General features: G+C 33.6%; 1 protein-coding gene across 1 annotated transcript; it reads left to right on the top strand.

The window, feature by feature from the left end:
* The first annotated feature begins 35 nt into the window (after nt 1-35).
* LOC143251707 (uncharacterized) lies at nt 36-2,558 on the top strand. Its single transcript, XM_076502953.1, has 3 exons — nt 36-122; nt 1,349-1,584; nt 2,141-2,558. Exons 1-3 carry the CDS (start codon nt 36-38, stop codon nt 2,556-2,558), a joined length of 741 nt encoding a protein of 246 aa, XP_076359068.1.
* Nucleotides 2,559-13,462: the final 10,904 nt, after the last annotated feature.

Genomic DNA, 13,462 nt, shown 5'->3' with positions numbered 1-13,462 from the left:
GACACTCTTGCATAATTCTTTAACTTTGAGAAAAAATGGTGGAAAAAGACAAAAACGATCCATTATGTGAACTTGGTCGCTACTACATAAATGATGGAATTAGGCCTAAATATCTCTCTGCTGTTAATATATATTTTAGAAATGAACACCTGATAAAGCTATCACAAGGTTATAAAACTCACACGAGTTTGAACAACTGTGATAACAAATACAAAAGGGTTTTTACATGTAAAATGTTTTTATCTTAGTGAAGAAGTAGTGTAATAAGATATAGATGTGAAAGATAAAAACATTTTACATACAAAAGGGATTTTAATATGTAATATGTTTTTATCTCAGTGAAGAAGCAGTGAAATATTTTGTTTGTATATATCGAACCATTCTTTTGAGTGAAAGACGTTTCAAACCGAACATTAGAGATGTTTATCTGGAAAGTTATATAGACACTTGTCCTGGAAGGGTCGGAATGAGTGTGGTTTACTCTAACCTTCATGAAGTATGATAATGAATATTCAACAGTACAGACAGGAGGAAGGGGTCAAAGTGAACGTGACCCTCCCTGGAATATCATACCAACTCTCAAGAATAGAAATAAAAGAAATGTATATTAACAACAATTTGGAAAGAAAGAAATTATGCAAGAAGAGTAAGGTACAAGAAGCACGGAAACAGAGCAGATAACATTATCAAAATATACAAAACATACATACGGCCTGTCATAGAACACGTATGTCCAGGATGGTTAAGCATAACACCTAAACAGCTAAATAAATTATACACAATACAAAACTCATTATTTATCGCAGCGCGTCTAGCACATCATCCAAATTCATGAAAAGTACATTACATAGAAACTATAACCGACAGACACTTGTTTAATTCCCAAAATTAATTTATGAAAGTTATAAAAACGGCCTCTTGTGTATACATTACAACTACCACATACGTGATGTAAATAGATCCAATACACTGTAGAGATTTAGAATATTTAATTTTATTTAATATTTAATATTAAAGAGATTTAATAAAAAAAGCATCTTGTGGAAATGATAAGGAAACATTTCACTTCAATAAATCCTCTAAAGTTCTAAGAAATAAGAACTAAATTTATATTTTATTTTCGGTTTTCATAAACAAGCTTGTTTCGTAAAGTTAATAAATACACTTTCCCTCGTACCTTTAAGATTAATTAATGAGCCTGTCATTTTCGTGGACGTCACAATAAAGGGCGTTTCTCCCAGCCAAGGTAAAACAGAATTTGTTTCTATAGCAACGCTATGTATTTACAATAGTTACCACTTCACAAGGTGAAAAAAACTTGTTTCCCGAGTCATTTCTTTGTTTCTAGAGAGATCAATTTCCGGTGTCTATCTTCGCCACTCCTGAGGCTTCCCATCAACTCGAGGATCACCTGCTAAACACCACCCTGGTGGACTGGAGCAGAAACATTTCATTTTTTGACCTGTTACCATGGGTACTGCCTCCTACAATCCGAGCTGCTCAGAAGAAGGGAAAGGTTGAAGAACTTAATTCGTATAGACGGTGGGTCTTTAAGGACCTGAATCCAGCGGACTTGGAGATAGAGTAGGAAAACTTATTTTAGTTTCAAATAGTTTGTTTTTCCTTTTAAACAAGGCTCTTGGTAGCTGAATGGTGATGGGCTTATAATGCTAAAAACGGGGTTCTTACCTGCGGTTGGCACAGTACAAACAGCCCAAGTGTAGTTTTGTGCATAATGATGTTATATAGAAATTGCTTCAATGATTTCTATATATATGACAAATTTTGTACAACACTTTAGTTTGTTATTATAAGTTTCTATCGAAGATTAATGACAAAACTTAGCCTAATTATTGCCCTAACCCTAATAGGTGTAGAAATTAAGATTGTAACAATACTGTCTTTGTTTTAATCGTTTTCTGCTGTCTTACAACAACCATCAAAGAAACTATTAATCTGTTCTGGTTCAATCAGCTACTAACAACCACCAAACAAACTATTAATTTGTTCCAGTTCAAACGACTACTAACAACCATCAAACAAACTATTAATCTATTCTGGTTCAACAAGCTACTTAGAATAAGGGTAGAAATGTCACTGTTTTCATTAGCAACATCCAAATTCTCTTTCTTTCTTTCAGCCTCCCAGTTGAAGTGTATGTTGCACCTCTGGAACCTCACCATGCCAAAGAAATATATAAATTCTGGCGATTCCGCTGGGCTTATAGCTACGATAACTTGTTAGAACAAGTAGAATATCTTCCATCATCAGGGATTTTTCTCCGCCAAACCAATGAGCTCATCTCTTGGCGGACCACGTGTATCAATGGTTACAATGGACACGGTTTCACTCTTCCAGAACACCGAATGAAGGGCTACAGTCGCATAGCCCTCAAATTCTTGACCAAAGAATCTCTGTGTCTAGGGTTAATTCCTTGTACTACCATCAAGCGGTGCAATTCTGCCTCGGAAAACCTATACGTTACAAGCGGCTTCCAACCAGTCTATGACTTTTTTGTATTCCATCTTGACTGCAGCGACCACATCAGACGCGACTAAAGAACCCAAAGCTTTTTAGTATTTTTCTATTATATTCCTGTTTTTACATTCATTGTTTAAGTGACCAGATAGTTTCAATCTCTACCACTGAAGGATTTTTTTCCTAATGCTTTATAAAGATGTAGGTAGTGAAGTTAAACTTTTTAAAATACTCTTCCAAACCTTTCTCTAGGAAAGACAGACACTTTCAGAAAGTTTAAACGTGTCGCGTCGTAAGAATATTTATACTTGTGTATAAGTGTTTTTAATTTCTTACGTTGTCATATTGTTGTATAGGCTGCAACGCTTTTAATCAAATTAAGTTTATCAGATCATATTTCCAGAAGTTCAGTGTAATGGTAAAATGGGTCTGATATAATGTCCCCCCACACAACAAACAACAACGATTTAAACAAATAATTTTCTTCCAATTCTTATAATAAAGTATTTCACGAAGAGGTGTATTGAAATGTTTGAAAAATGAACTTTTCCAGTAAACTGTTTGTCTTCCACTACTTTTAGTTTTTATTTTGTTTCTATAAATACATTATTTGTATTAATATTCAAATACGTTGTGAACATACGATGTTTAAAACAATACAAACAAAACTGAGCTATACTGATTTACAGATAAAAGGATTTCAGTAACAAGAGTAAAGTCAAGAAGTTTGTTTTATTTAAACCTAAAAATGCCAAAGATGGGCCCAGAATTTGATGTAATTTGATCGGAGATGTGGAGAATAATGAGCCTAATCCTGAAATTCGATGTCATTAGGTTTAAGACAAACCTTAAGGAAACCCTTATTTTGTACACAAATTTTTAATGATGTCATAAATAAAATTGTCGATTATAATATGCTCTATTATATCATGTGTCAAAAATAGACATTTAGTACATAGGGCAGAAGGGGCACGTGACTCCCTACTTTTCCAGTTAATGTTCATACACCATTATTAAATATTATGTCACGTTGACTTAACTTCACTTCTAGAGAGGAAAGTTATGTTCTGATAAGGTCGATATAAAACTGGGTGTAATTGGACGAGGTGAACTGTAAACGGCATCGCGAACACTCACAGGTGTATATTTGTATGCCATATTTATCACGAATGTGGATTTGTACATACTGAAAGTGTATTTACGTGTAACACACCTCCTAAGATCCTGAGATAATTTGCTAATAAAATGGCTGCTGTCACCCTAGTAGAGATGACTTTCAAACTACAAGAAACAGAATAGGAAAATAAATGTTGTTACTTCCTCTGTATGAAGTTTTTGTTGGATTTATTCATTTTCTACCTGTATAACTACCTCCCTTTTCTGTGATTTCCACACATATGTAACGTTTGGATCATAAAGAAATAAATGTATTTTATAGGATATATCTATATCAATGTTTCTGACGAAAACATGAGAGATTGTGACCACATATGCTGTTAACGCTTCCATTGATGAACTTATCTTCTTAAACAGCTTTGTTCACAATCTTCAAAAATTAATAGTTTTCAAAACTTATAGAATCCAACTGCACTTTTCAGAGAGGTTTTTCAAATCATATGTTTGTTACGTCATTACACTTTCTACTCGTATCGTGGCGATAAATAACATACTTAAAAAAGGAAAGAACTACTTCAAACGTACACATTTAGACTTAAAATTACGTCATTGATCATTGACAGTACCTTAAGGAAACAAGAAGAATTCTTTTAAAAGTTCAGACTTTCTTTTCACAATCACAAAAAGCTGTAACGGTCTAGACTTTCTTTTTACAGTTACATAAATCCTCCAGCTGTCTGGTTTTTCTTTACCATCATAGCAAATATTTAACAGTCTAGACTTTATTTTTACAATCACAATAAAACTTTTGCCGTCTAGGCTTTCTTTTTACCATCATAGTAAATGTTTAACGGTCTAAACTTTATTTTGACAGTCACAGTAAAACTCTAGCTATCTGGTCTTTTCTTTTCACAACCACACCGAAACTAGTAAATTTATTATTTGGACTTCCTCACAACCATGGTATACCACTAACCTGAGAACATAACACTAATTTGAGGCGATAACTTTTAATCTAATAATATGAGATAACCTTCAGTAAGGGTAAGGAAAAGCAACAATTTATAATCTATCAGTGAGAGAAGTTGAAACAATGTTTTCTACAAAATTGAAAGTGTTTAACTAGATAATGATAATTACATATTAATTGAGTTCCTTCTACTGTTAATAAGTTGGTAAAGCTCTTGGATAACAGAGCATAATTATATAGTTACCATACTTTAAATTATAAGTAATTACTACGTTACGTTACACGTGCATCTAAGTATCGAGAATATATCGCAATATACCAAAATTATAAAACTAATTACTATCACTATCCTACAATTTAGTTTGGAAATGTTATGAAGTTGTAATAATAACAACGACAGACGTTACTTACGTGGCTGGTTTTCCCTTATCATTCGCCTTTGTGGATGAAAATACAATTTCACAAGCGAAAGTTTAGTCAGACGGAGCAATACCACATTTCACTTATTAAACAGTCATATAACAATTTCTTTATCTAAATTGGCATTAAATCCATGTTTCAATCTGTTGAGTAATAAATTACACACATAATAATTCATATTATTCTTTAGTTGAACAACAGACACAACTTAAATAATTCGGTCTTCACGTAATGATATTAATTAACAATTTAACAAATTAGAAACAAACTATTCTTTGATAGATTGTTTAGGCAGAGTATTCATGATGAAACTTTGTAGAATGGATAGCAACTGCCTGTTGTGAAGACACAAGTGGAGAGGACGACGTTTCAAGTCTTCTACCTTTAGTCTGCAAGTCAGTGTGTGTGCAAAACGCAAACGAACTTGGTAGGGAGTTTAGTTTAGAGAGAGAGAAGTCTCAAGAATTCTCTCCCGGACAGGGGTGGTCAGGAACGTTGTGGTTCCTCTTGGTCCCCTCACATGAAAGATTATTAACTATGCTTGGAAATTTGCCTGTATTTAACTTTTATTTGTTTAAGGTGATGAAGTGCGGTGGGACATTATAAAAATGAGGGTTGAAAAAGGGGGGAACGAGACAAAGGTGGCACCTGAGAAGTGAGCCAGGCCGGAGCCCGACAAGCAGATATGAACGTAGAACGACCCGATTCAGGGCTGGGCAACAGTGTTGCCTTGGCTGGGATCTAAAGATCCAATGTCTGAGATTTGGATGTGGGGTGAAACGGGAGTGCCCCCGAGAAAACCCACTTTCACAGGACAGGCGCCGAAAGTGTTACCTGTCCTGTGTGTGTGTGTGTGTGTCGGTGTTGTCAGTCTTTTATAGTGTCCTGGTGAATTGTGGAGAACGTGTTATGATTGGTTGAATTATCACTGTTTCTAATTGGAGGAGAGATTTCCTGTTGATTCAACCAACGGCAGCCACAGGTTACTCACCTCTAATCCGGAATCTCTCTTCAGTGAAGGTTTAATAGTGTTAATATAAAAGTATTCTTTTATTTTTCTTGTCTTCTAGTATTTGTCTGTATCAATGATTCTGCAACGCCCCCTACAATCCCGTACCCGTTTATACTCTCGTCCCTAAGACATATGTCCGGTAACAGTCACTTGCAAACTCTCTTTGTTAACCTAAATTCAGATAGTTTCATCGACACAGACAAATTCTGGAAGACAAGAAACGAAACGAACTTGGCAGGGGTTTAGTTTAGAGAGAGAAGTCTGTTGAATTCGCTTCCCAACAGGGGTGATCAGAAACGTTGTATTTCCTCTTCGTCCCTGTTCATGGAAGATTGTTTACTTTTACATTGGAGTTTTCCTGTATTTTTGATTTGACTTGATTAAAGTGATGAAGTAAGATGGAGCAGTATGAAAATGATGTGTGGGAAAGGAGAGCAAAACAAAGGTGGCACAAGGAAAGCAGGGCAGGCCGGAGCCCGTAGTCTGCACAGCCGACGAGACGAAACGAAACATCAGCTCAAACGGTACGATTTGGGGCCGGGCATAGATATTGCCCCAGCTCGAGACAGTATTTAGTGTTTCTTGAACGCGAGATATGGCCATTAGTGGGTTTATAGAGGTACTCCAGATAGCAATGTCGTCTGTGTGTTGTGAATTGTAAGTTAAGTTTGGGAAAGGTATATCACTAACAAAAATAATGTACAGGAGTGACGAGAGGACGGATCCTTGGGGCTCTCCTGGAGTGATTTTGATAAGGTTTTGTTGACTCTTACTTGATCTGTTCTATCTGTTAAGAAGTTTGATATCCGTTTGATAATAGTTTGGTTTACTTTCAAATCAGTTAATTTATACTTAATGGCGTTATGTCAAACACTGTCAAATGATTTCTTAAGGTCTATAAATACACCTATTGTTACCTGATTGTTATTTAAAGCTTTGTAAACTGATTCAGTAAGTCGTGTGAGGTGATCTATTGTCTGTTTTTCCTAGAAGATTTTGGAAATCCTGGTAGGATGTTATTTATTTCACAGAAATGAAGGAGGCAATGTGATATTAGTTTCTCCATCAAGACAACTTAACAGACTGATGGGACGGAAGTTATCAGGACTAGTCCTATTTGTTTGTTTATTGGGAGTCGTGGTAATAATAGCTTTTTCCAAGTGTGAGGACACTGCTTGTCGGACACTGGCCTGGCTCACTAAGGAAATATTTTTTCCTCCGTTGCCATCTTTCGTCTCACTTTCGCTCGGGGCACCCTTTCTCAACCCTCATTTTTGCCATCTTTGTCTCGCTCCCCCCCTTTCTCATAATACCCCACCTCACTTCATCACCTTAAACAAATAAAAGTTAAGTAGAGACAAATTTCCAAGCACAGTTAATAATCTTTCATGTGAGGGGACCAAGAGGAACCACAACGTTCCTGACCACCCCTGCTGGCGAGAGAATTCTTGAGACTTCTCTCTCTCTAAACTAAACCCCTGTCAAGTTCGTGTGCGTTTGCATACACACACTGACTTGTAGACTTAAGGTAGAATACTTTTGGAACGTTGTCCTCTACACTTGTGTCTCCTCAACAGGGAGTTGCCGCCCATTCTACAATGTTTCATCATAGAAATAAAGTAATTCAGATAGTTTCAGTGAATTATCTAGATAACAAACTAAAGAACGTAATTCAGAGAGTTTCAATGAATTATCTAGATAACAAAATAAAACAAAGTAATTCAGATATATATCTCAGAACGACTGGTATGGGTATTAAAACTTTTGTTGATATGGAGAGAACAACGTTTGAAGTGACCACTGTCGGCCACATGTCTTAGGAAGGAGAGTATAAACGAGTACGGATTGTAGGGGGGCGTTGCAGGTGGATGTTACGTTTATAATTAGTATTGGTACAAAGGTGTTCCTTTATATCAATTTAATTTGGGTATTAGTTGTTGTATAAGTATGGCTTCTTTGATTTTGCGTTTGATTACATTTGTTTCCCATCTTAGTTTCTGGGTGTTTTCTATTGTTATGTTATGTTTATTTCGTTTGCAGTGTTTAAAAACATGTGAAGGTACTTTTTGTATTTTTTTAATCTGATTTTCATTTTTCTACTTGTTTCTCTAATATAGAAGTCGTAGCAGTTGTTGCATTGTATTTTATTTATTATGTTGGTGTTGTGTTTGTCAGTGTAGTTTTTACATAGTATGGACTTTAGTTTTCTACCTGGTTTATAATAAATTTGGTGTTTACTAGAATGTTGTGTTTTGTTATAAGTTTTTTCTAAATGTTGGTTATTTTTTTCGTTGATGTTCGGAACATATGGTATGCAGTAGTATAAGGTTTTGTAGTTTGTTGTATCTTGGGATTTATTGTTGTTTGTTTGTTGTTGGTCTAGGTGTGTGCGCATAATTTTTTCCACGGTTTTTTGAGGAAATTTGTTGATGTTGATGAAGTGTTGTTTTATTTTATTAATTTTATCAGGTGAACATAGTTTTGTAGCTGTGTTTATTTAGTTTCTTAATATGTAACATCAGTCAGCTTCTTTTTTCAAAGACTATTTTAACTTTAAATATATTGTTAATCAACTGAATCATAAAGCCTTAATGGCAAGTTTTAATATAATCTCCCTCTTCACAGAAGTCCTCACAATTGATTTAAACTTGATTTAATAAACATAGGAATAATTTGAAGGCATTATAATGAGAATGTTATAAGCTCATTGGTAGTTCTGGGGTTAGTCTGAAGGCTTATTAACCCTAAACGTTAGGTCATCTTTTGGGAACTTGAAGAATTTCTTACAATATCTGTATCCAGTAAATTACAAGTTATAATATTTGTATTCCATAAACTACAAGTTATAATATCTGTGTTCAGTAAACTAGAAGTTATAATATCTGTATCCAGTGAGCTAGAAATTATAATATCTGTATTCAGTAAATAACAGTTATAATATTTAAATCCAGTAAACTAGAAATTATAATATCTCTATTCAATAAATAAAAGTTATAATATTTATATCCAGTAGACTACAAGTTATAATATTTGTATTCCATAAACTACAAGTTATAATATTTGTATTCAGTAAACTATAAGTTATAATATCTGTATCGAGTAACCCTAAAAGTTAGGTTAAAATAACCGTGGTGTTTAAGCTCACTCATAAAGAAAGTTGCGTAAGAGAGCAATCTGCTTAATGTTATCCGTAAGGTCGTACGTTGATTTGTAGAGCGTCATCTTTTGGGAACTTGAAGAATTTCTTATAGCTTTACCGTATTTTATTCAAAATATTTTGATAAAGATGATTTTTAAAATTAAAAACTGAAAAACTAAACTAGTTGTTCAACTTCATTTACCATAACTAAACAAAATCCATAAAATCCTGCTATTTAACCCGCTGCTAAATATTTTAAACATGAATATAAAAAACAAACAACCTTATGGTGTATTTTATTGGTCTCAGTTCATGTATTTAAATATTATTGTTCTATCACAGATTTTGAATGTTACGTAGAACTGAAATTTAAATTTTTAATTTATAGTCAATTGACGGAAACAATATGAAACTAAAGTTGGGTGACGTTATTATCAGGTTCGTTGACGTCACAGTAAAATAAAAATAAAATAAATAATTTTCAGTATGAACTATCAGTGTTTCAAACATGTTTATTACAGTTTTTATGTTTGTTATTTTCATTGGTAAATATGTGTATGTGTATAAGTAATTTGTTATTATTACTTTTAAACTTGAATGTTACATACACATTAAATATTCATATTTTTATGATGTTGAAACCATAATGAACAATATCTGTGTCCAGGAAGCTACAAGTTACAATATCTGTATCCAGTAAACTAGAAATCATTGTATCTGTATTCAGTAAATTAGAAGTTAGAATATTTGTATCCAGTAAACTACAAGCTATAATATTTGTATCCAATGAACTAGAAATTATTATTATATCTGTATTTAGTAAACTAGAAGTTATAATATCTGTATCCAGTAAACTACAAGTTATAATATTTGTATTCCATATTTTTTGGAATTTGGGTATTGATGTTGTTAAATACCCAGGAGGGTCAGGTACATTTGACCTCTTCCTCCCTCCCGAACGATTATAGCGTCTGTCTTTAGGGTATTTTTTTGTTTTTGTTTTTGTTTTTTTTAAAGCTTTGGGCCAGAGTAAAAGTATAACATCATACTCAGGTCCATTTCAGAGCTCAGTCCATGCATGGACGAAGAAGTTTTTTTTTGTTTTTTTTTCTTCATTTAATTTTTTTTCCATATATATATATTTTTTTGTATTTTCATATATATATATATATTTTTGTATTTTTCTCCTTTTTCTCAAATGAGAGAATGCTTCTACTACTTGTAGTAACACACACACACACACACACAAAGAAAGTAATAATAATAATTATTATTCAATACTTGAATAATAATTCAAAAAGAGATAAAAAATGATTAAAAAAGAAAATAATGATTATAAAAATATAAAGAAACAAGGACTAAGTGTCTAGTGCATAGTGGCCAGCTTGTGTTACATTTCTTAAATATATGTTAAACGGGGAGAGGTATTTAGGACCATTTACATCATGTACGTGATATCTGTCGAGATCACACATTAAGTCATTTTTATGCCAATTCTTATTGAAATATTTTAGAGAATTATGCAAGAGTCTTTCAGCTATCGTATCTATGTTTGCATACTTGTGCATGAATGTGGTTGAGGTGCTACGTGGTACTTTATATGCTGAAGTTAGTACAGAATTTTGTATACGTTGAAGTTTCTGTACATGTGTGGGTGCTATGTTAATCCAGGCAGGTGATGCATATTCTATTGTTGGTCTAATGTACGTTTTGTAGATTTTAAGTATGTTGTCTGGTGATGTTCCTTGGATTTTACCTGAAAGACTTCTTGCATAGTTTGCTCTTTTCCAGATTCGTATCAGTACATTTTTAATATTTGGTATCCACGTTAATTTTGAGTCATAGGTTAGACCTAGGAATTTAGCAGAAGTAGCAGTCAGTAAAAGTGATCCATTCATATAGAGTTTTGGTGGATCTTTTTTCAGCTTATTCAGTCTGCTGAATACTATGACTTGGGTTTTTGGAATATTAATTTTGATTCTGTATTTCTGGCAGTATTCTTCGATGTTATTTAGGACTGGTTGTAGGTTCGTTGCTGCTATTGACGGAGTGGGGGCACTTTTCCAGACTGCTACATCGTCAGCGAACTGTGTACGAGGTCTGTTAAAAAAATACGCGGACTGTTTGAATTGCGCGGCTCCAGTTGGTTCCAGGGGAATCCGCTTGGTGTCGCTATGTTTGCACAGATCAGCCGATTACGACGCCATTTCCCGATTGCAGATATCTTTATTTGTGTATTACCTACGCGGTTTTAAGTGAAGTGCGATTTTTTTCGTTTGGCGGATTTCAGAATGAATGATTTGAAGAAGCAACGACTTGCTGTGTAATTTTGTGTTAAACTTGGAAAATCTGCGACTGAAACTTTTGCTATGCTTAACACGGCTTACGGTGATGTTGCTATGAAGCGTACGGCATGTTTCAAGTGGCATGAAAGTTCTAAGGATGGTCGACAGTCCATTGAAGATGATGAGCGTCCTGGACTTCCTTCCACGTCAACTGACGACCCACACGTCGCCAAAAATCAACACTCTGGTGCGGGCAAATCGACGTCTGACTGTCAGGGAGCTTGCTGAAGAGTGTGGGATATCAGTTGGATCTTGTTACGAGATTTTGACCCAAAAATTGAAGATGCACCGCGTTGCTGCGAAATTTGTGCCTCAGAATTCGTCAGTTTTTGGCCAAACACTTGATCACTGTTCTTCCCCACCCCACTACTCACCTGACCTTGCTCCTTGCGATTTTTTCTTGTTCCCAAACTCAAAAGACCCTTGAAAGGAAGAAGATTTGAGACGATTCCCGAGATTAAGGCAAATGCAATGAAGGAGCTAGAGGACATTACAAAAGAGCGTACAAGGACTGTTTCAACAAGTGGAAACATCGTTGGAATAAGTGTGTGCGTTGGGGAGGAGAGTACTTTGAAGGGGTCCCAGACCTGTAACTTCTAAATAAAGTACATTTTGTTTTATGACGTCAGTCCGCGCATTTTTTGAACAGCCCTAGTACAAGTTATAATATCTGTATTTATTAAACTAGAAGTTATATCTGTATTCAGTAAACTAGAAGTTATATTTGTATCCAGTAAACTAGAAATTATAATATCTGTATTCAGTAAACTAGAAGTTATAATATCTGTATCCAGTGAGCGAGAAATTATAATATCTGTATTCAGTAAATAAAAGTTATAATATTTATATCCAGTAAACTACAAGTTATAATATTTGTATTCCATGAACTACAAGCTATAATATCTGTATTCCATAAAGTATAAGTTATAATATCTGTATTCAGTAAACTAGAAGTTATGATATCTGTATCCAGTAAACTAGAAATTATAATATCTGTATTCCATAAAATACAAGCTATAACATCTGTATTCCATAAACTATAAGTTATAATATCTGTATTCAGTAAACTAGAAGTTATATCTGTATCCAGTAAACTAGAAATTATAAGATGTGTATTCAGTAAACTAGAAATTATAATATCTGTATTCAGTAAACTAGAAGTTTTGAAATCTGTATCCAGTAAACTAGAAATTATAAGATCTGTATTCAGTAACCTACAAATTATAATATCTGTATTCAGTAAACTAGAAGTTATATTTGTATCCAGTAAACTAGAAATTATAATATTTGTATTCAGTAAACTATTTACAATATCTGTATTCAGTGAACTTTATACAATATCTATATTCAGAGAACTACAAACTACAATATTTGAACTCAGTAAACTATATACAATATCTTTGTTAAGGTAAATGTGGTTTGAATATTATACTGTTTTAAAATTAATGTTACAAATTTCAAATTAATTCATTATTTGGATTTTTATTCGTGAATTCACAATGAAGTTTTAGAAAAATTTGAAAAAATAATGAGTGATAAAACTATTTTGTTCATGAACAGTATTGTTAAAAATCCACGTTTTGATTTCAATAATTTCGACAATGTATATGAAGAAACAGTTGTTTGAAATCACTAGGTTTTCGTTATACCCACAAAACAAATAAACTCTATTCACAGACTGATCTTAAACCTATTAAACGTAGAATATTATTAGTGACTGATTTGCTAAGCCTATAAAACATAGACTCTTGATCGCTGACTGATTTGTTAAAACTATAAAACACAGAACCTGATCACAGGCTTCGTTATTAAACCTAGAATACCTAATTGTAACAAAAATATCTCAGGATGATTTAGGTATAAGTGTGTCGAGATTATTTATTTCGTATTGTAATAAATATTGTCAAGTACAAAACAACAACAAACTATTTTATTATTTCTTCCTGATTAGCGTAGTATTTTTTTATTATTTTAACAATAAA

This window comes from Tachypleus tridentatus, chromosome 6 (assembly GCF_004210375.1).
Source record: "Tachypleus tridentatus isolate NWPU-2018 chromosome 6, ASM421037v1, whole genome shotgun sequence".
Classification (NCBI taxonomy): Eukaryota; Metazoa; Arthropoda; class Merostomata; order Xiphosura; family Limulidae; genus Tachypleus; species Tachypleus tridentatus.
This window is presented reverse-complemented; position numbering and strand designations above follow the sequence as displayed.